Here is a 19189-nt window from a genome sequence, read left to right on the forward strand (position 1 = left end):
CTGTGCTATAAAAAGCAAAAGATCTGGGAAAGAAGGTCCCTCTTTGCTTTCCGCTATTCAGATCACGCCTGAGTGCTGGGCGCTGTCTCAGGCCAGGCGTGTGGTGAGATTGAAAATGCGATGGGTCCACTGTTGCCGCTCAGCTGTGGGAGCCGCTGCAGACGGGTCTGATGTGGACTTGGGCCTGTGGGCCCCCTTCAGGAGGACATAGCTTTGGAACTGCCCAGGGATGTCTGGGAGCCAGGGAGGTGTATGGCAGAGGTTGGGTGCTCATGCCACCTCGGGGCATCCATACAGCCTTGGCTCACTGGGCCTACTGCTTGGCTTTTGAGTGTTGCCAGGTGGTGGCTGGCAGCACGGAGTGTCCCGGGTCCTCTGGGAGCTGCAGTCCAGACAGAACTCTGCCAGCAAGGGCACGTCTGCCTGTGGGTGCTGCCTGGACTCCAGCCCCATGCTTGAACTTCCCCCTGACTGGCCTCTCCATGGCCTGGACCCTACCAGGTGTATGCTTCTGAGAAGGAGGCCTGTTGGGGGCCGGGGATGCTTCTGTGGCCGGGACTGTGTGTTTTGTCTGTTCTTCCTCATCTCCCTCTCTTTGCTTCCAGACAAACGATGCGGCCGGCAACACCTGGAACTGGCTCTACTTCATCCCTCTCATCATCATCGGCTCCTTCTTCATGCTCAACCTGGTGCTGGGCGTGCTGTCGGGGTGAGAGACCATGTGGGGGATGTGCAGGTGCCCTCTGTGTTCTCAGCTGAGGGGTCAACAGGGGCACACGTGACACTTGGGGTGGGGGCCTGGCCCATGGGTGCCCTCTGTGGTGGTTGCTCCTGGTGTTCTATGTTCTGGCAGCCCTTCCTTTGTGCCACCATCCTGACCTGTCCTTGATGAGCCCCTCGGCCCCTTACCTCTATCATACTCTTGGCCTTTCGGTGGTCTCTGCCATGGGGGAGCAGCTGCTGCTACTCATCTGGCCAGACAGGAGGTGTGGTCTGTGATGGGAGGTGTGGCCTGGGTAGACGGGAGGTGTGGTCTATGGGTAGATGGGAGGTGTGGTCTGGAATGGGAGGTGTGATGTGTGATGGGAGGTGTGGTCTGTGATGGGAGGTGTGGCCTGGGTAGACAGGAGGTGTGGTCTGTGGGTAGATGGGAGGTGTGGTCTGGGATGGGAGGTGTGGTCTGGGATGGGAGGTGTGGTCTATGATGGGAAGTGTGGGGTCTGTGATGGGAGGTGTGGTCTGTGATGGGAGGTGTGGTCTGGAATGGGAGGTGTGGCCTGGGTAGATGGGAGGTGTGGTCTGGAATGGGATGTATGGTCTGGGATGGGAGGTGTGGTCTGGGATGGGAGGTGTGGTCTGGGATGGGAGGTGTGGTCTGGAATGGGAAGTGTGGTCTGTGATGGGAGGTGTGGTCTGGAATGGGAGGTGTGGCCTGGGTAGATGGGAGGTGTGGTCTGGAATGGGAGGTGTGGTCTGTGATGGGAGGTGTGGCCTGGGTAGATGAGAGGTGTGGTCTATGGGTAGATGGGAGGTATAGTCTGGAATGGGAGGTGTGGTCTGGAATGGGAGGTGTGGTCTGTGATGGGAGGTGTGGCCTGGGTAGATGAGAGGTGTGGTCTATGGGTAGATGGGAGGTATAGTCTGGAATGGGAGGTGTGGTCTGGAATGGGAGGTATGTTCTGTGGTGGGAGGTGTGGTCTCGAATGGGAGGTGTGGTCTGGAATGGGAGGTTGGTCTGGGTGGATGGGAGGTGTGGTCTATGGGTAGATGGGAGGTGTGGTCTGTGGTGGGAGGTGTAGTCTGTGATGGGAGGTGTGGCCTGGATAGACAGGAGGTGTGGTCTGGAATGGGAGGTGTGGTCTATGATGGGAGGTGTGGCCTGGGTAGATAGGAGGTGTGGTCTATGGGTAGACAGGAGGTGTGTGTGGTCTGGAATGGGAGGTGTGGTCTATGATGGGAGGTGTGGCCTGGGTAGATGGGAGGTGTGGTCTATGGGTAGACAGGAGGTGCGTGTGGTCTGGAATGGGAGGTGTGGTCTATGATGGGAGGTGTGGTCTATGATGGGAGGTGTGGCCTGGGTAGATGGGAGGTGTGGTCTATGGGTAGATAGGAGGTGCGTGTGGTCTGGAATGGGAGGTGTGGTCTGTAACCGGAGGTTGGTCTGTGATGGGAAGTGTAGTCTTGGTAGATGGAGGCGTGGTCTGGGACAGGGTTTCCAAGGAGCCTCTGTGGCCACAGAGAGCCCCTCTGTTACTGTGGTGAGGAATGACTGGGGGCGCCGTGATCTCTGCACAGTCACCTCTGGGCTCGCTACCCTGGCCCTGACCGCTGGCGTGCACCTCCTCTCAGGTCACCTCTTTGTGCCAAGCTACTCCAGGGGAGGGTGAGAGAGAGGGCTCAGGGCTGGGGGTCCATCCTGGAGAAGGTGGAGAAAGAGTTCTCTCTGGGAGTGGGATGTGGTAGGCGGGCATGGCCAGGTGGGCCTGTGGGCACACAGCACCTTCCTGTCCCACCCTGGGGCTGAGCGCTGAAGAGGTGCCATGTATGGGGCCTGACTGGGGTTGGTAGTTGGGGCTCCTGCCCTACCACAGAGTGAGGAGTTGTGCTAGGAAGGAGGTGGAGGGCATCAGGCCTGCCTGGCTCCCCGCTCCCACCTTGGCCTCAGCTCCCCTGTGAGGCTGGAGGAGCACATCTCCCGTCTGTCCTCCCTGTGATCCCTGCTCAGGCCCAGGGCTCTGAGCTGGGCTGGGGATGAGCCTGGAGAACCTGGGAGTTGCTGCCATGCTGATCAGGACAGGAGCAGCCACACAGTGGGGTGGCTGGAGCCGAGGCCTCCAGGCTCTGGAGGGAGATCGTGCCCTTGGTTTTGGCCCTGTCCTGTAAGGGGTGTGATTGTCACTAGCAGGGCTCTCCAAGAGCCTCCATGGGAACCAGCAAGCTCAGGGGATGGCAATAGAACTCCTAGCCTGGTGGGGTAGCCGGCGGAGGCTTGGGGCTTGGAGGAGGCACCAGGGGAGGGACATCTCAGCTGAGACCCAACTGGGGGACTGGAAATGAGCAGGCTTAGGAAGGAGGAGGGTCTTCCAGGGAGAGAGCAGCTCGGGTGGAGGCACAGTGGACAGAGGGTTGTGGCCTGTGTGTAGCAGAGGTGCTTGGAGCTGGAGTCAGAGGGTGTGGTGGGGAGAGGGCACAGGGGCTGGCAGGGGGCTGGCAGCAGCCAGGCTTGTGAGGTACCTGGGCTGTGCCTGGTGCTGAGGGCGCTGAGAACGCTGCCTGGTGGGAAGCCTGGCAGGAGCATAGGTGGGTTCAAGGGGAGGCAGGAGGGCAGCCTGCTCAGGGCTTCCTGCTGCGTCCCTCTAGGGAATGTGCAGAACAGCCTGAGGGGCTGGAGGGGAGGCCCAAGGCAGGGCCTGCATGGTCTTTCCAGCTCCTTCCCCACTATGAGGATCTCAGCCTCTGGGGAGAATGGGATATGTGATGGTCCTCCAACCAGCCCAGCTGAACCCTCCCTCAGGCCCGCAGGCCCAGCAGAGGGCCCCCAAGCCAGGGACCAGTGCCCCCCATGTGGGTCCTGCACCCCGGGGTGGCAGTGGTGAGAGGCCACCTTCCCAGCCTTGCTCTGTGGGAAAAGCCACAGCTCTGCCATGTCTGGACAAGAGCTGCAGGGGGGTGCCAGCTTGGGGCCAATTCGGCCTCTCTCTCTCCATTTCCAGAGCTCCCATCCTCACCGCATCCCAGAGAAGCAGAACAGGTGCCCCCGTCCTGCCCCTTCTCACCCAGCGAGGACAGAAGCTCAGGGAGGGCCGGCCCTGCTGCCGGCCACTGCATGAGAAGCAGCTGCTCCGGGGAGGGGGCAGACTGCGGGGGGGGAGCTGCTGCTGGTAGCTCTCAGATCCGTTCAAGCAGTGATGTCCTTGCCCTTTCCCTGTCCCCCAGGCCCTCTCGTTCTCAGGGCATGGGATTGGCCTGGATGGGGAGGCCACAGTGGACCCTGCCTTCCTGTAGATTTGGGACTTGGGATGCCCAGATGGGAGGGTGCACCTGGGCAGGCCCGGTCACCTTGCACTGCCTGGGCTGTAGCAGCTCAGTGCCTAGCAGACACTGGCCCTGCGCCCGGGGTCAGTGGTGGTCAGAGCCAGGGACTGTTGCGCTGGGGCTGTGTGTGCTGGGACTTATGCCTGCCACACCCACTCCACCAAGCCCAGAAGCTGTGTGTGTGTGTGTGTGTGTGTGTGTGTGTGTGTGTGTGTGTGTATGAGAGAGAGAGAGAGAGAGAGAGAGAGAGAGAGAGAGAGAGAGAATGGCTTACTTCCGGCACTGTGAGCCTTAAAGCTTGACCGGGAGTCTGGGGCTCGGGTGGGGGTGCTGAGCTGGAAGGGCACATGTTCTCTGCTGGTCACCATGATGGCTGTAAAGGCTCAGGCGGGGCTGGGGTTAGATGTCGGGGGCCAATGACAGAAGGTCTCCTCTCCTGCTCACTGTGAGCCTCAGAGGCTTGGTTGAGGAGTCTGTGTGGACTCTGCGGTATTTTCCTTCCGCCTCTGGCCTGCCCCGACCCAGTCCCTTCTTCCCTGTCCCTGTCTGTCCAGTCTGACCCTGTCTGTCCCTCCTCCTTCCCTCAGAGGCTTTGCATCTGAACCAACAGAGGAAGCAAAGTGAACGTTCTCCTCTGGAGAATTCTTGCCAGGACCTCTCTGGAGGACAGCAGATAACAGAGCCTGGCGGAGGGGGGAGGGAGGAGGCGTGTGCCTAGGCTGCTGTAGGCAGGGGCTGTGAAATTGTCCCTGCTCTCTAGAACTGCCCCTCTGGGGACCAAGGCACTGTCCCTAAGTGCCACAGGAGTCTGATGACGGAGGGCTACCTGGGCTGCTCATGGAGGCTCTCTGGGTGCACAGGGAGCTGCATGGTGCTCTGGAGTGCTCAGGTTAGAAGAGGCCGGGGTGGCAGGGGCCTGCCTGAAGCGGCAGCCTGCAGCCTGCGTGTCCTGTCCCGGGCTTTCCCTGGTCCTTTTTGTCTCTGGGGCTGTACACCTGTGGGGCTTGCACTCACCTGATCTTGCTTTTCTGGCCCCTGCATGGTAGGGAGTTTGCCAAGGAGCGAGAGAGAGTGGAGAACCGCCGTGCCTTCCTGAAGCTGCGCCGGCAGCAGCAGATTGAGCGAGAGCTCAACGGGTACCTGGAGTGGATCTTCAAGGCGGGTGAGGGCCCGTGGGAGCCACTGCACTCCTGACCGGCCACTGTTAGTTCTCTGTCCCCAGTTCTGCTCTGCTGCCAGCTCGGGTGCCCTGGCTGTCGGGTAGAGCCTGGAGGGGCTTTGTAGTGAGCAGAGAGAGAAGGGATTTCTCTCTAGCTCACCCGGGGGCCTGGCACCAGGCAGCCATATGGCTCTGAGGACAGTGGCCTTTTAAATGGAGGACTCTGCCATGGCCCAGCCTAAAGCTGGTCTCTCCCCATTAGTCTCAGCCAAGTCCCTTCTGTGCCCTGACTCTGGGCTTTGTCAAGCCTGGACTCCCTCCCCTCGCCCCAGGCCAGGGCTCTTCCCTCCACATGGGGCATCCACTCCCACTTCCTAAGGTTTCCCAAGTGGCTCCTGAGAGACGAACTCGCTTGTGGCACAGCTGTTCTCAGGGAGATGACGTGTGGGTAGGGACGGGCAGACACAAGGTGGCTGAGTCCTCTTCACAGGACACTGTCTGTCCCAGTAGAAAAAGCTCAGCCGTGGGCCCTGCTGGCATCTGGAAGCGTAAGAGCTGATAAGGCAGCCAGGTGCAGTGGCTCACGCCTGTAATCCCAGCACGTTGGGAGGCTGAGGCGGGCGGATCACCTGAGGTCAGGAGTTCGAGACCATCCTGGCCAACATGGTGAAACCCCGTCTCTACAAAAAATACAAAAGTTAGCCAGGTGTGGTGGCGGGCGCCTGTAATCCCAGCTACTTGGGAAGCTGAGGCAGGAGAATTGCTTGAACCTGGAAGGTGGAGGTTGCAGTGAGCCAAGATTGCGCCATTGTACTCCAGCCTGGGCAACAGAGCGAGACTCTGTCTCAAAAAAAAAAAAAAAAAAAGGGCTCGGCGCGGTGGCTCACGCCTGTAATCGCAGCACTTTGGGAGGCCGAGACGGGTGGATCATGAGGTCAGGAGATGGAGACCATCCTGGCTAACCGTGAAACCCTGTCTCTACCAAAAATACAAAAATTAGCCAGGTGCGGTGGCAGGCGTCCATAGTCCCAGCTACACAGGAGGCTGAGGCAGGAGAATGGCGTGAACCCGGGAGGCGGAGCTTGCAGTGAGTGGAGATCGCGCCACTGCACTCCAGCCTGGGTGACAGAGCGAGATGGGCGGATCACGAGGTCAGGAGATCGAGACCATCCTGGCTAACACAGTGAAACCCCCGTCTCTACTAAAAAATACAAAAAACTAGCTGGGCGAGGTGGTAGGCGCCTGTAGTCCCAGCTACTCGGGAGGCTGAGGCAGGAGAATGGCGTGAACCCGGGAGGCGGAGCTTGCAGTGAGTGGAGATCACGCCACTGCACTCCAGCCTGGGCGACAGAGCGAGCGAGACTCCGCCTCAAAAAAAAAAAAAAAAAAAAGAGCTGAGAAGGCAGAGCCTTCCAGACAGAGATGTGCCTCTGTCCTGGGACGTTCCTGGGGTCAGGAGGGCTCTGACCTGAGGCTGTGTTCCCCTTGCAGAGGAAGTCATGCTGGCTGAGGAGGACAGGAATGCAGAGGAGAAGTCCCCTTTGGACGGTAGGTGGCACTCGCTGGCACTCCGGTGTGGCGGAGAGCTCTGGTGGCCGTGTGCCCTCCGTGGGTGGTGACATGTGCCCGCCTGCATGTTTCACACGAGGTGCTCTCTGCAGTGCCAGGCAGCTACACAGCCATCACATGAACACAGACGAGGGCCATGGTGTCTGACCCTGGGCACCTGACACAGGCCCACATTGCAGGTTTAAACTGAGCTGTGTCTATCCCCAGGGCTTGGGGTGCTGCTGCTCCCAGAGACCATGGGAAGGCTCATGGCACAACCTGGGGCCACGAGACGGAGCCTGGGCCCCATTGCTGTGATTGCTGCCACTGGTTACCAGCGTAGCTGCAGCAGCAGGAAGGCTGCACTCTTTGCACACTCACCGCTCAGGTCAGGGCCAGATGGCATGGACACATCTGTGGCAGTCTCAGCCAGCCCCATGCCTGTGGCTCTGAGCAGGTCTGTGCTGTCCCCGTTGTAGTCCTGGCCTTGCCCCAGATGGACATTTCCTGGTTTCCCTGGTGGCCAGGCCTCCCCACTGGCCTCATTTTGGAAGGAAGGGAAAGTAGGGACCCCTCACCCTCAAAATTCCTTGTCTCTTCAACTCTGGGGACTGAGAGGGACCCAAGGGGGCCCAGAATCACCCAGTCTGAGGCTCAGCCCCAGTTCAGGACAGAAGCTCAGGAGAGGTCGCTGGTCTCAGTGGGAGAGTGATCCCATGCCCCGCTGAGGCAGGTGGCCTGAGGGCTGCAGCTCAGGCAGTCTCTCCCATCCTTTGTTTAAAGCAGTGCTGAAGAGGGCGGCCACGAAGAAGAGCAGAAATGACCTGATCCACGCAGAGGAGGGGGAGGACCGGTTTGCAGATCTCTGTGCTGTTGGTGAGTCTCAGGGCATCCCTCCGGCTCTGCCAGGCTTGAGCTGGACCTGGGGTGCGTGCTCCACTTCCCCTGCTGCCCAGCCACTGTTGGAGACCCCTTCTTGCCCAAACGTCTACAGGCTCCTTTCAGACAGTTTGCTGCTCCTGGCTTTGTGACCCCCATGTGGACATAGGACCCTTAGCCATATCCCAAGGCTGGAGGACTCTGCAGGGCCACCTCTCTCTTCAGCCCCTGTCTGTTTTCCACTTTCTGGACCTGCTACCTCTGAGACCCTTGTGTTATCCCCTACCTCTCAAACAGTACAAGGAACATTCTGGTTAATTTATCCAACAGAGCTGTGTCGGTTCCTTTCCTCTCTGGTACCAGACTCTGGTTCCAGAAGTGCCTGGACATTGCTTCATTTTGAGACACCAAGTCTCTCTGCAGGAGATCCAACCTGGACTTCCTTACTGTACGGCAGTCTGTGAGTGGACCAGATTTAGAAGATGCCTCCCATTATATTGTTACATGTATGAGACAGAACTCTTGAATAAAACCGGAAACACACACACTCACGTGTACACACACATACACTTAAACTGGACCTTTTCTGTCCTCACTCAGCACTAGGAAACTCCTGTTAACAACTTTGAACGTACCCTTCCCTATTTCTCCATGCTCATCTCAGATAATACACACAAACACTCATACATCCACACACAAGTATGCATGTAGAGTTTTGGAGTCTTCTCCTGTTACAAAAATGATTTCATATAAACTTGTCTCATCAATCCCTGTCCTAAACCGCTCCTAATCAGTTTGTCTGATTCTAGCCCCCTCTTGTTGGGGGCTACATAGCGTTGCTGATGTGGAGTCACTGGAGTTGCTCAGTTGCTCGTCTTTTGATCGTCTGCTGATGGCCATTCATTTCTAGTGCTTTTATCTCACTATGAAAAATACTGTCCCAAGTCCTTGAGAATGGCTGTCCTTCCTCACTAGTGCTTTTCTCTGTGGGGCAGATTCCCAGGAGCAGGTGCTGAGGGTGAGGGTGTTGTACTGTTCAGAGTTCTGTGCGACCCCACATTCCATCCACAGTACAGACTTAACTTCGCCCTCATGCAGTGCTATGTGATGGCTCCTTTTGATTTTTCCCAGTTTGAGGCCAATTTGATGAGCGTAGAGTAATATTTCTTTGGCACTACAATTTTCCTTTTTCCTACTGTCCGTGATGCTGGCCCTCTTTTTTTTTTTTTTTTTTTTTTGAGACGGAGTCTCGCTTTGTTGCCCAGGCTGGAGTGCAGTGGCCGGATCTCAGCTCACTGCAAGCTCCGCCTCCCGGGTTTACGCCATTCTCCTGCCTCAGCCTCCCGAGTAGCTGGGACTACAGGCGCCCACCATCTCGCCCGGCTAGTTTTTTGTATTTTTAGTAGAGACGGGGTTTCACCATATTAGCCAGGATGGTCTCGATCTCCTGACCTCGTGATCCGCCCGTCTCGGCCTCCCAAAGTGCTGGGATTACAGGCTTGAGCCACCGCGCCCGGCCTATGCTGGCCCTCTTTCTAAATGTTTGTTCCCCGTCTGGACTTGGCCTTTGGTTACTCTTATATGTTATACAATTTTCTATTGGGTTTGTTTGTAAATTATTTTGTATTTATTTTGACAATAATGAGATACCAATGTATATCATAGATCTGAATGTTTTATCGTCTTATAATTTTATTTTATTTAATTAATTTTTTTTTGACACAAAAGTTTCACTTTTGTTGCCCGGGTTGGAGTTCAATGGCGCAATCTCAGCTCACTGCAACCTCCATCTCCCAGGTTCTAGCGATTCTCCTGCCTCAGCCTCCCGAGTAGCTGGGATTACAGGCGTGCACCAGCCGCCCAGCTAATTTTTTGTATTTTTAGGAGAGACAGGGTTTCACCATTTTGGCCCGACTGTTCTCTAACTCCTGACCTCAGGTGATCTACTCACTTCGGCCTCCCAAAGTGCTGAGATTACAGGTGTGAGCCACCCTGCCTGTTCCATCTTATAATTTTGAACAATTTACTATATGATTGTGGTAGCTAAATAGTTTCCTTCTATTGCTATTCTATCTAGAGTTTTTATTCTGATTTTGTAAAATGGAGAGTTAAAATGTCTTTGGTTTGGAATCATTTAAATAACACTGGAACTCTGTTTTTTATAGATGAGATAAAACTGTGAATCTACCTAATCCAAAAAAGAAAAAAAAAAAAAAAGGATTTGGACCAGTGTTGTGGCTTAGGCTTTGTTAGGAAATTGCCCCTTTCTCTGGGTGTTCGGATCCCTTTCTGTGGCGCTTCGCACTGGCTCTCTGGCAATTCTCTTAACCTCGCCTGTGTCGAGTGCTGAGTGCTTGTGCCTCACTCAGCAGATGTCTATCCAGTGACCGCCTCATGCCAGCAACCGAGGCATGGGGGCCGCCACACTGGAGAAACCCATATTAAAGGCCCTTCATCATTGGAGTTTCCGTGCAGCGGGGGCATCAGACAACAAATAAGCTCGTGAGGAAAATACGCCGCATGCCAGAGCCCTGTGCGAGGAGGAAGAGGTCAGGAAGGCAGGAGTGGAAGCGTGTTTGTGGGGGTGTGGGGGGCGGTGCCAGAAATTCATGGCCATAGAAGGCCTGAGGAAAAAGACTGCCTTTGAGTAAAAGAGTTGCAGGAAGTGAGGAGGTCGGCCTGAGGGAAGCCAGGAGATGTCAGCCTGAGGAACTCTCAGGCCAACCAGGACGCAGGACGGTTGGGGGTGGGGGGGGAGGGAAGGTCGGCCTGAGGTACACGGATTGTGCGGGGGTGGGGTAGGGAAGCGGGAAGGGGAGGTGGGGGGGAGGGGGAGGTTGGTCTGAGGGACACGGGGCGTGGCGGGGGGGTAGGGAAGTGGGAAGGGGCGGTCGGGGGGAGAGGGGAGGTTGGTCTGAGGGACACACGGCAGGTGGTGGCAGGGTTAGGGAAGCGGGAAGGGGAGGTAGGGGAGAGGGGAGGTTGGTCTGGGGGACACGAGGAGGCGTGGCGGGTGTTAGGGAAGCGGGAAGGGGAGGTCGGGGGAGAGGGGAAGTTGGTCTGAGGTACACGGGGCGTGGGGGGGTGTTAGGGAAGCGGGAAGGGGAGGTGGGGGAGAGGGGAGGTTGGTCTGAGGGACACGGGGCGTGGGGGGGGGTAGGGAAGCGGGAAGGGGAGGTCGGGGGAGAGGGGAGGTTGGTCTGGGGGACACGAGGCGTGGTGGGGTGTAGGGAAGCGGGAAGGGGAGGTCGGGGGAGAGGGGAGGTTGGTCTGAGGGACAGCCGAGGGGGGGTCGGGGGGTGGAGGTTGGTCTGAGGGACAGCCGGAGAGAGGGGAGGTCGGGGGAGAGGGGAGGTTGGTCTGAGGGACAGCCGGAGAGAGGGGAGGTCGGGGGAGAAGGGAAGTTGGTCTGAGGGACAGCCGGAGAGAGGGGAGGTCGGGGGAGAGGGGAGGTTGGTCTGAGGGACACGGGGCGTGGCGGGGGGTAGGGAAGCGGGAAGGGGAGGTCGGGGGAGAGGGGAGGTTGGTCTGAGGGACACGGGGCGTGGCGGGGGGTAGGGAAGCGGGAAGGGGAGGTCGGGGGAGAGGGGAGGTTGGTCTGAGGGACACGGGGCGTGGCGGGTGTTAGGGAAGCGGGAAGGGGAGGTGGGGGGAGAGGGGAGGTTGGTCTGAGGGACACGGGGTGTGGCAGGGGGGTAGGGAAGCGGGGAGGGGAGGGGCCTAAGGGATGCGGTGGTGGGGAGGGGAGGTTGGCCTGAGTTGGGGGGAGGGTGAGGGGAGGTCAGCCTGAGAGATGCGTGGTGGAGGGAAGGTTGGCCTGAGGGACAACCCGGGAGAGAGGGGAGGTAGGCCTGAGGGACTCAGAGGTGGAGGGCAGGGGGAGGTTGGTCTGAGGGACACGGGGCGTGGCGGGGTGTAGGGAAGCGGGAAGGGGAGGTCGGGGGAGAGGGGAGGTTGGTCTGAGGGACACGGGGCGTGGCGGGGGGTAGGGAAGCGGGAAGGGGAGGTCGGGGGAGAGGGGAGGTTGGTCTGAGGGACACGGGGCGTGGCGGGGGGTAGGGAAGCGGGAAGGGGAGGTCGGGGGAGAGGGGAGGTTGGTCTGAGGTACACGGGGCTTGGCGGGTCTTAGGGAAGCTGGAAGGGGAGGTGGGGGAGGGGGGAGGTTGGTCTGAGGGACACGGGGTGTGGCAGGCGGGTAGGGAAGCGGGGAGGGGAGGTCGGCCTAAGGGATGCGGTGGTGGGGAGGGGAGGTTGGCCTGAGTTGGGGGGAGGGTGAGGGGATGTCAGCCTGAGAGATGCCGTGGTGGAGGGAAGGTTGGCCTGAGGGACAACCCGGGAGAGAGGGGAGGTAAGCCTGAGGGACTCAGGTGGAGGGCAGGGGGAGGTTGGTCTGAGGGTCACCCAGGAGAGAGAGGGGAGATTGGCCTGAGGGACGTGGGGGGGGGGGGGGGGGGGCGAGGGGAAGGGAAGGTTGGCCTGAGTTGGGAGAGGGGGAGGGGAGGTCGGCCTGAGGGACAACCCGGGAGAGAGGGGAGGTAGGCCTGAGGGACTCAGAGGTGGAGGGCAGGGGGAGGTTGGTCTGAGGGTCGCCCAGGAGACAGACGGGAGATTGGCCTGAGGGACGTGGCGGTGGGGGGGAAGGGAAGGTTGGCCTGAGTCGGGAGAGGGGGAGGGGAGGTTAGCCTGAGGGACACCCGGGAGAGGGGAGACGCTGCCAGGGAGGGGAGGTCAGCCTGGGGAAGAGAGGGGAGGTCAGGGGAGAGGGGAAGTCGGCCTGAGGGACCTCTGGGAAAGGACATTCCAGGCAACTAGTGCCAAGACCCTGAGACAAGACTGTCTTTGGCACGCAGGTGTGGGTTGGAACGTCTTGGAGGCCAGTGCGGCTGGAGTGAGGTGCCATAGGCTGTGGGAAACGGTGGAGGAAACTCGAGGGTCAGACAAGCTCAGTTCCAGTCAGCACCCCAGGCTGTCCTGGTGGTTTGCAGAGGGGCAACACCTTCGGGCTTCTGTGGTATAAGGGTCTCTCTGGATCCCTCTGGCTGCTGAGCTGAAGAGAAACTGAACTGATAAAAGGGAAGGTGCAAGGAGACCAGTTAGGAGGCTGCTGTAAAAATGCAACAGACAGTGGCTGGGGCCTGGAGGTGGCAGCAGAGAGGATGGTAAGTCCAGGTGTATTTTGAAGTCAAGCCTTCAGGATTTGCCAACCCACTGGGCATGGCTGGGGAAAGGCAGACATCAAGGCCAGCTCCCCAGGGCTTTGTCCTGAGCAGCGAGAGGATTGGACCACAGGATCCGTGGGGTTGGTTGGCACTAACACTCATGTTTGGTTCAGACATGCAGGGTTTAGGATGTGTGCAGCAGACTCAGTGGAGATGTCACGGAGGCACCGCACAGGTTGGGACCTCGTGTCTAGGCTGGGACATACTACAGTGTTATGGTTACAGAGGACATTTAAGGCTCTGAGACTTAGATCATTATAACACCTAGTATGTCTAACTTTCCCTTCTCTTTTTTTCTTAGATAGCATCATACGGGGTTAATGCATATATTAAAGATCACTTTAAATAACCAGAATTTAGATTTTTTCGTCTATTTTTTGCTTTCAATTTAATTGTCTTTATTAAGTTTATTGTTCTACATTATTGTGGCTTACTGTATTATTTTTCTAATTCCTTAAAATAAGTAATGTTCTTTTTTATTTCTTTAGTAGCAAAGGCATTTTAGGGTGTACATTTTCCTCTACGTAAAGCTTTGCTGTGATGTCTTCCTTTTTCTGATTTCTAGATAATAGATTCTTTACTTTTGAGTCAAAGGTTTACTAGGAGTGTGCTTCTAAATTTACAAGTAGTTAAGATATTTTGGTCATCCTTTATTATTTCTAATTGTATCAGATAATGTTTGGGAGATGTGGCCTGTAAATGTCTACATTTATAAGTTTTCAAATTCTAAGTTCATGACTGATTTTTAAGTTTTATTCACATAAACAAATGTATGTCCTGTATTTTTTTTCTTCATTTTCCTCATTAAGTCAGCGTCATTTCTTTTTCTTAATTTTTTTTTTTTTTTTTTTTTTTTTTTTTGAGACGGAGTCTCGCTCTGTTGCCCAGGCTGGAGTGCAGTGGCCCGATCTCAGCTCACTGCAAGCTCCGTCTCCCGGGTTTACGCCATTCTCCTGCCTCAGCCTCCCAAGTAGCTGGGACTACAGGTGCCCGCCACCTCGCCTGGCTAGTTTTTTGTATTTTTTAGTAGAGACGGAGTTTCACCGTGTTAGCCAGGATGGTCTCGATCTCCTGACCTCGTGACCCGCCCCTCTCGGCCTCCCAAAGTGCTGGGATTACAGGCTTGAGCCACTGTGCCCGGCCTCTTTTTCTTAATTTTTATTTTAAGTTCAGGGGTACATGTGCAGGATGTGCAGGTTTGTTACATAGGTAAACATGTGCCATGGTGGTTTGCTGCACAGATCATCACATCACCTGCACAGATCATCACATCACCAGCATCCATTTAGCTAGTCTTCCTGATGCTCTCCCTCCTACCCGCCACCCTCCGACGAGCCCCAGTGTGTGTTGTTCCCCCACCATGTGTTCATGTCTTCTTATCATTTTGCTCCCACTTAAAAGTGAGAACATGTGGTATTTGGTTTTCCATTCCTGTGTTAGTTTGCTAAGGATAATGGCCTCCAGCTTCCTCTGTGTCCCTGTAGAGGACATGATCTCATTCCTTTTATGGCTGCATAGTATTCTATAGTGTATATGTGTGACCACATTTTCTTTATCCAGTCTATCATTGATGGGCATTTAGGTTGGTTCCATGTCTTTGCTACTGTGAATAGTGCCACCATGAACATATTTGTGCATGTATCTTTATAATACAATGATTTATATTCCTTTGGGATACACCCAGTAATGGGATTGGGTCAAGTGGTATTTCCACCTCTAAGTCTTTGAGGAATTGCCACACTATCTTCCACAATGATTGAACTAATTTACACTCCTACCAACTGTGTAAAGTGTTCCCTTTCCTCCACAACCTCTCCAGCATCTATTTTTTTTTATAATAGCCATTCTGATTGGAGTGAGATGATATTTCGTTGTGGTTCTGATTTACATTTCTCTAATGATCAGTGATATTGAGCTTTTTTTCATGTTTGTTGGCCACACGTATGTCTTCTTTTGAGAAGTGTCCGTTCGTGTCCTTTGCCTACTTTGTAATGGGGTTGTTTGTTCTCCCAGCACCATTTATTAAGTAGAGTATTCCATTTAATAATAGGGAATACATCTTAGCTTTATTCCTAGGTATTTTATTTTTATTTTTTTGTGGCAATTGCAAATAGGAGTTCATGCATGATTTGGCTCTTGGCTTGCCTATCGTTGGTGTATAAGAATGCTGGCAATTTTTGAACGTTGATTTTGTATCCTGAGACTTTGCTGAAGTTGCTTATCAACTTGAGAAGCTTTTCTCAGATGATGGCATCTGTAAACAAAGATAGTTTGACTTCTTCCCTTTCTATGTAAATACCCTTTATTTCTTTATCTTGCCAGATTGCTCTGGCCAGAACTTCCAGTACTGTGTTGGATAGGAGTGGTGAGAGACATCCTTGTCTTGTGCAGGTTTTCAAGGGGAATGCTTCCAGCTTTTGCCCATTCATTATGGTATTGGCTATGGCTTTGTCATATATGTCTCTTATTATTTTGAGGTATGTCTCTTTAATATCTAGTTTATTAAGAGTTTTTAACATGAAATGATGTTGAATTTTATCGAAGGCCTTTTCTGCATCTATTGAGATAATCATATGGTTTTTGTCTTTAGATCTGTTTATGTGATGAATCACATTTATTGATTTGGGTATGTTGAACCAACCTTGCATCCCAGGGATGAAGCCTACTTAAGTATGGTGGATAAGCTTTTTTTTTTTTTTTTTTTTTTTGAGGCGGAGTCTCGCTCTGTCGCCCAGGCTGGAGTGCAGTGGCGCGATCTCAGCTCACTGCAAGCTCCGCCTCCCGGGTTCCCGCCATTCTCCCGCCTCAGCCTCCCGAGTAGCTGGGACTACAGGCGCCGCCACCACGCCCGGCTAATTTTTTTGTATTTTTAGTGGAGACGGGGTTTCATTGTGTTAGCCAGGATGGTCTCGATCTCCTGACCTCGTGATCCGCCCGTCTCGGCCTCCCAAAGTGCTGGGATTACAGGCTTGAGCCACCGCGCCCGGCCGGTGGATAAGCTTTTTGATGTGCTGCTGGATTTGGTTTGCCAATATTTTGTTGAGGATTTTTGCATCAATGTTCATCTTCATCTAGGATATTGGCCTGAAGTTTTCTTTTTTTGTTGTATCTGTCAGGTTTTGGTATAAGGATGATGCTGGTCTCATAGAATGAGTTAGGGAGGAGTCCTTCCTTTACAATTGTCTAGAATAGTTTCAGTAGAATTGGTACCAGCTCGTCTTTGTACCTCTGGGAGAATTGAGCTGTGAGTCCATCTGGACCTGGGCTTTTTTTGATTGGTAGGCTGTTTATTAGTGCCTCAATTTTAGACCTCATTTTTGGTCTTTTCAGGGATTCAATTTATTCCTGATTCAATCTTAGGAGGGTGTATGTGTCCAGGAATTTATTCATTTCTTCTAGATTTTCTAGCGTATGTGCACAGAGATGTTTATAGTATTCTCTGATGGTTGTCTGTATTTCTGTGGGGTCAGTGGTGATATATCCTTTATCATTTCTGATTGTGTTTATTTGAATCTTCTGTCTTCTCTTTTTTTTTTAGTTTAGCTAGTGGTCTATTTTCTTAATTTTTTTTTTTTTTTTTTTTTAAACTCCTGTTTTCACTGATTTTTTTGATGGATTTTTCATGTCTCTATCTCCTTCAGTTCAGCTCTGATCTTAGTTATTTCTGGTCTTCTGCTAGCTTTGGGGTTTGTTTGCTCTTGGTTCTTTAGTTCTGTTAGTTGTGATGTTAGGTTGTTAACTTGAGATCTTTCTTTTTGGTATGGGCATTTAGTGCGATAAATTTCCCTCTTAACACTGCTTTAGCTGTGTCCCAGAGGTTTGGTATGTTATATCTTTGTTCTCATTAGTTTCAAAGAACTTTTTGATTTCTGCATTAATTTCATTATTTACCCAAAATTCATTCAGGAGCAGGTTGTTCAGTTTGCATGTAGTTGTGTGGTTTTGAGTGAATTTCTTAATCTTGATTTCTAATTTGATTGCACTGTGGTCTTGGAGACTGTTTGTTATTATGTCAGTTATTTTGCATTTGCTGAGGAGTGTTTTACTTCCAATTATGTGATCAATTTTAGAGTAAGTGTCCCGTGGCGATGAGAAGAATGTATATTACATTGTCTTTGGGTGGAGAGTTCTGTATATATCTATCAGGTCCGCTTAATCCAGAGCTGAGTTCAAGTCCTGAATGTCTTTGTTGATTTTCTGTCTTGTTGATCTGTCTAATATTGTTGGTAGGTTGTTAAAGTCTCCCACTGTTATTGTGTGAGAGTCTAAGTCTCTTTTAAGTCTTCAACAACTTGCTTCATGAATCTGGGTACTCCTGTATCGGGTACATGTATATTTAGGACACTTAGCTCTTCTTGTTGAATTGAACCCTTTACCACTATGTAATGCCCTTGATCATCATTTTTGATCCTTGTTGATTTAAAGTCTGTTTTGTCAGAAACTAGGATTGCAACCCCTACTCTTTTCTGTTTTCCATTTGCTTGGTAGATTTTCCTCCATCTCTTTATTTTGAGCCTATGTGTGTCTTTGCATGTGAAGTGGGTCTCTTGAAGACAGCATACTGATGGGTCTTGGTTCTTTGTCTTGCTTGCCATTCTACATCTTTTAATTGGTGCATTTAGCCCATTTACATTTAAAGTCATTATTATTATTATTATTATTATTATTATTATTATTATTATTATTTGAGACAGAGTCTCACTCTGTTGCCCAGGCTGGAGTTCAGTGGTGTGATCTCTGCTCACTGCAACCTCCACCTCCCGAGTTCAAGTGATTTTTGCTGCCTCTCAGCCTTCCAAGTATCTGGAACTACAGGCATGTGCCACCACACCTGGCTAATTTTTTTGTATTTTTAGTAGAGATGAGGTTTCACCATGTTGCTCAGGCTGGTTGAACTCCAGACCTCAAATGATCTACCTGCCTCAGCCCCCCAAAGTGCTGGGGTTACAGTCGTGAGCCACCATGGCCCACCTAAAGTTAGTATTATTATGTGTGGATTTGATCCTGTCATCATGATGCTAGCTGGTTATTCTGCAGACTTTTTATGTGGTTTCTTCATAGTGTCACTGGTGTGTGTACTTCAGTGTGTTTTTGCAGTGGCTAGTAATGGTTTTTCCTTTCCATATTTAGTTCTTCCTTCAGGACACCTTGCAGGGCAGGTCTGGTAGTAACAAATTCCCTCAGCATTTGCTTGCCTGAAAAGGATCTTATTTCTCCTTCGCTTATGAAGCTTGATTTGTCCAGATACGAAATTCTGGATTTGAAATTATTTTCTTTAAGAATGTTGAATATTGGCCCCCAATCTCTTCTAGCTTGTAGGGTTTCCACCGAGAGGTCCACTGTTAGTCTGATGGGATTCCCTTTGCAGGTGACCTGGTCTTTCTCTCTGGCTGCCCTTAATAAATTCTTTCCTTCACTTCAACCTTGGAGAGTCTGATGATTATGTGTCTTGGGGATGATCTCATGGAGTATTTTACTGGGGTTCTCTGCATTTCCTGAATTTGAATGTTGGCCAGTCTTACAAGGTTGGGGAAGTTCTCTTGGATGATATCCTAAAGTACATTTTCCAACTTGTTCCAATCTCCTTGTCTCCTTAAGGTATCCTAATCAGTCGTAGAGTCAGTCTCTTTACATAATCCCATATTTCTTAAAGGTTTTGTTCATTTCTTTTCACTCTTTTTTCTCTTATTTTTGTTCACCCATCTTATTTCAGAAAAATAGTCTTCCAACTCTGAGATTATTTCCTCTGCTTGATCTTTTCTGCTATTAATTCTTGTGATTGCATTGTGAAGTTCTTGTAGTGTGTTTTTCAGCTCTAACAGGTTGGTTATATTCCTCTCTAAACTGGCTATATTGGCTGTCAGTTCCTGTATTGTTTTATCATGATTCTTAACTTCTTTGCATTGAGTTACCACATGCTCTTTTAGCTTCATAAGTGAAGTTCATTATTACATACCTTCTGAAGCCGACTTCTGCCATTTCAACAATCTCAGTTTCAGCCCAGTTCTGAGCGCTTGCTGGAGAGGTGTTGCGGTCATTTGGAGGAAAAGGGGCACTCTGACTTTTTGAATTTTAAGCATTTTTGCGTTGATTATTTCTCATCTTTGTGAGCTTGTTCACCTTTGATCTTTGAGGTTGCTGACCTTTGCATGGGGTTTTTGTGTTTTGTTGTTGTTGTTTTCTGTTTGTTTGCTTTTCTTTTAACAGTCTGGCCTTTCTTCCCTAGGGCTGCTGCTATTTTCTGTGGGTCCACTCCAGAGCCTAGTTGCCTTAGTTTTCCCTGTACCTGGTGGTTTCACCAGTGAAGGTCATGAAACAGCAAAGACGGCATCCTGCCCCTTCCTCTATA

General features: G+C 52.4%; 2 protein-coding genes across 5 annotated transcripts in view; one reads left to right on the forward strand and one right to left on the reverse strand.

Moving 5' to 3' along the window:
* The window catches only part of DPH7 (diphthamide biosynthesis 7), an 807287-nt gene that overhangs the window by 416676 nt on the left and 371422 nt on the right, over window positions 1–19189 (reverse strand). The window lies entirely within an intron of this gene.
* The window catches only part of CACNA1B (calcium voltage-gated channel subunit alpha1 B), a 251604-nt gene that overhangs the window by 75158 nt on the left and 157257 nt on the right, over window positions 1–19189 (forward strand). For all 4 annotated transcript variants that reach the window (XM_050759692.1, XM_050759688.1, XM_050759689.1 and 1 more), the window contains 4 exons: window positions 606–709; window positions 5082–5197; window positions 6686–6742; window positions 7529–7618. In XM_050759692.1, coding sequence (XP_050615649.1) covers window positions 606–709; window positions 5082–5197; window positions 6686–6742; window positions 7529–7618 — 367 coding nt within the window. The remainder of the gene's footprint in view (window positions 1–605; window positions 710–5081; window positions 5198–6685; window positions 6743–7528; window positions 7619–19189) is intronic.

Source organism: Macaca thibetana, chromosome 15 (genome assembly GCF_024542745.1).
Source record: "Macaca thibetana thibetana isolate TM-01 chromosome 15, ASM2454274v1, whole genome shotgun sequence".
Classification (NCBI taxonomy): Eukaryota; Metazoa; Chordata; class Mammalia; order Primates; family Cercopithecidae; genus Macaca; species Macaca thibetana.